At 48.6% G+C, this 2,870-nt stretch overlaps 1 protein-coding gene across 1 annotated transcript; it reads left to right on the forward strand.

The window, feature by feature from the left end:
• The first annotated feature begins 1,302 nt into the window (after positions 1-1,302).
• On the forward strand, positions 1,303-2,174 carry LOC121025975 (ferritin heavy chain-like). The gene has a single exon (XM_040468806.1). The coding sequence runs from the start codon at positions 1,475-1,477 to the stop codon at positions 2,021-2,023; it is 549 nt and encodes a 182-aa protein (XP_040324740.1). The 5' UTR covers positions 1,303-1,474; the 3' UTR covers positions 2,024-2,174.
• The last annotated feature ends 696 nt before the right edge of the window (positions 2,175-2,870 follow it).

Raw genomic sequence — 2,870 nt, forward strand, 5'->3', positions numbered from 1 at the left:
AAGCTGAAAGTTTATGAAATGGGAGAGAATAAAGGGAATGAGGAACAAGTGCAAAAACAGTGGAAGATCGAGAGGTAGAAAGACTCGCTGAGATTTTGGAGGTGCTGTTCTGCTGGCAGAAAAATCTGAACCTGACCACGAATAGGAGAGAAGTGAAGTCACTGAAACTAGTAAGGTCTAGGAAGTGAGTGAGGAGGCTATCAGAAGTGTCAACATCATGGATGTTGAGCCACAGAGGATAGCTGCCATCCAAATAAAGCCTTATGATACTAAATATACCAATGATACCACAAAAGCACCGTATTTAGTGCACAATCACATCAGGACAGTATTCATGTAAATTGTTCAAAGAAACCATGCATGTGATTAACTCAAAACCGTTGCACTTACATTCGTGAGTAACATTTTAAAATATTAAAATGCTCAGCACAGTGTCTCCCTGTTCTCCCTGTGTCACTCAGGCTCCTTAAAACCTAGAACAGCGCTCGAGCTCCACCCCGCCCGGACCCCGCCCCCTAGCCCCTCCACAGTCCCGGGCCCCTTTCCCTCGGACCACAAAAATCCTTTAACGGATCCTCACCCCTCTCCCAACTCCTGGGTAATGGACGGACCTTCCAGTTCCAGCCCAGAGCTCCAGAGCTGCTAGGCCAGGAATGATGAAACTATGAAATTAGATTGTGGTGATGGTTGCCTAACACCATGAATATACTATAAACCATGTAGATACTCACTTTCAAGAGGTGAATTTTATAGCATATGAATTGTATCTCAAGAGTTATTTTATGAATGTTTGAAAAAAACAGGTAAAAAATAAAAAATCCTGTGGTTTTTTTCTCATGAAATATATTCACATATCACAGCAATATATTAAACTATATTAAATATATATTTAAAAAAGACATAGTTTTAAAAATGGCTTCAAGGGGCGCCTGGGTGGCGCAGTCGGTTAAGCGTCCAACTTCAGCCAGGTCACGATCTCGTGGTCCGTGAGTTCGAGCCCCGCGTCAGGCTCTGGGCTGATGGCTCAGAGCCTGGAGCCTGTTTCCGATTCTGTGTCTCCCTCTCTCTCCGCCCCTCCCCCGTTCATGCTCTGTCTCTCTCTGTCCCAAAAATAAATAAAAACGTTGAAAAAAAAAATTTAAAAATGGCTTCAAGACAGCATGGAGCTGCTCTGGGCCTCGTGCCTCACGCAGGCACAGATGGCACGTTGAACACGGCGCCCCGCCCACCACCCCCTCCCTCACCTTCGTGACCACGCCCCTTCACGTAACGGATTCGCGTAACGGATTCGCGTGACGGATTCAAACCCCCACCTCCGGAGTAACGGACCTCATTCCAGCCGCATCTCGGAGACTGCCGCCGGGCCTGCCTGGTCGGCTACTCTGAAAAAGCGCCGGAGACCCGCCGCCACCGCCTTCGGCCTTGCCGCCCTCGTTTCTGAGCCGCCTTCGCCTTGGTGCCAGCGCCGCCAGCCATGGCCACCGCGCCGTTCTCTCTAGTGCGCCAGAACTACCACCCGCAGTGCGAGGCCGCCATCAACAGCCAGATCAACCTGGAGCTCTACGCCTCCTACGTGTACCTGTCGATGGCTTTCTATTTCGACCGCGCCGACGTGGCCCTGGAGAATTTCTCCAAGTTCTTCCTGCGCCGGTCCCACGAGGAGAGACAGCGTGCCGAGAAGCTGATGCAGCTGCAGAACCAGCGTGGGGGCCGCATCCGCCTCCGCGACATCATGAAGCCTGACCACGACAACTGGGAGAACGGCCTCAACGCCATGGAGTGCACCTTTCACCTGGAGAAGAGCCTGAACCAGAGCCTGCTCGACCTGCACCAGCTGGCCACCGACAAGAACGACGCCCATCTGTGCAGCTTCCTGGAGACCAACTACCTGCCCGAGCAAGTCAGGGTCATCAAAGAGCTGGGGGGCTACATCACCAGCCTGCGCAAGATGGGGGCCCCGGAAGATGGCTTGGCAGAGTACCTCTTTGATAAGCTCACCCTGGGCAACAGCGACAAGCACTGAGTTGGGACTGCCTTCCCATAGCCACAGGGTGCATGGTGACTTCCCCTGGTCACCATGCCGAGCATGCATTTTGCAGTATTGCGCTTGCAAAACGTTCCAGTTTCTTCTTCCAGTTTTCCAAAAATAAATAAAGTTATTTTGTTTCAATAAAGTTATTTGGTTCCTAAAGAAATAAAGGTCTCTGGGTGATTCGTGTGCAAATCTCTCACCTTTTAAGTTTTAAAATCAGTAACGAGGAGTCCCTTTGCCCACCCAACCCCACCTGTATGCAGCTCAGGATCTCTTAAGATGGAGGGAGAAGGTATTCCATGGGACCCTGGAAAATACAGTATTAATCTTACCCTTATAAATGATTTGGGTATATGAGGATGGGGGTTGAATGGGGTGAGTTTGGGCCCTGATGAATGTGGGTATATGTGAATAGTAAAAGTATAGGAACATGGCCTGCTGATCTGCTGATCGTGACTGCAGTTGCCTCTGGGGAAGAAGTGAAGGGAACGGGATTGGGCAGAGTTTAAAATAGAGAGGGTTTTGGCTTTATCTGAAATGTTTATGTTCATTAAATAATACAAATGCTAATGGTTAAAACTGTATAGCAAGATGGAGATTTCAGAAGTCAGAATGTCAGAGCACTTCTGACAACCTTATCCTGGGCAACAGTGTTAATAGGAAACAAGTCTTAGGCCAGCTTCACCCTACATACTGGTAGTAATTTCCTGTGGTCAATGCCTGCCATACATGTTGCATTACAAAACTACCACTTATGTGTGTTTTCTTTAATTTGTATCATAGGTATATCTGTATATGTGTATGTGTATGTGTATACGTATTCATTCCAGCCAGCAGC

This window comes from Herpailurus yagouaroundi, unplaced genomic scaffold (assembly GCF_014898765.1).
Source record: "Herpailurus yagouaroundi ecotype Mexico unplaced genomic scaffold, PumYag 67793, whole genome shotgun sequence".
NCBI lineage: Eukaryota > Metazoa > Chordata > Mammalia > Carnivora > Felidae > Herpailurus > Herpailurus yagouaroundi.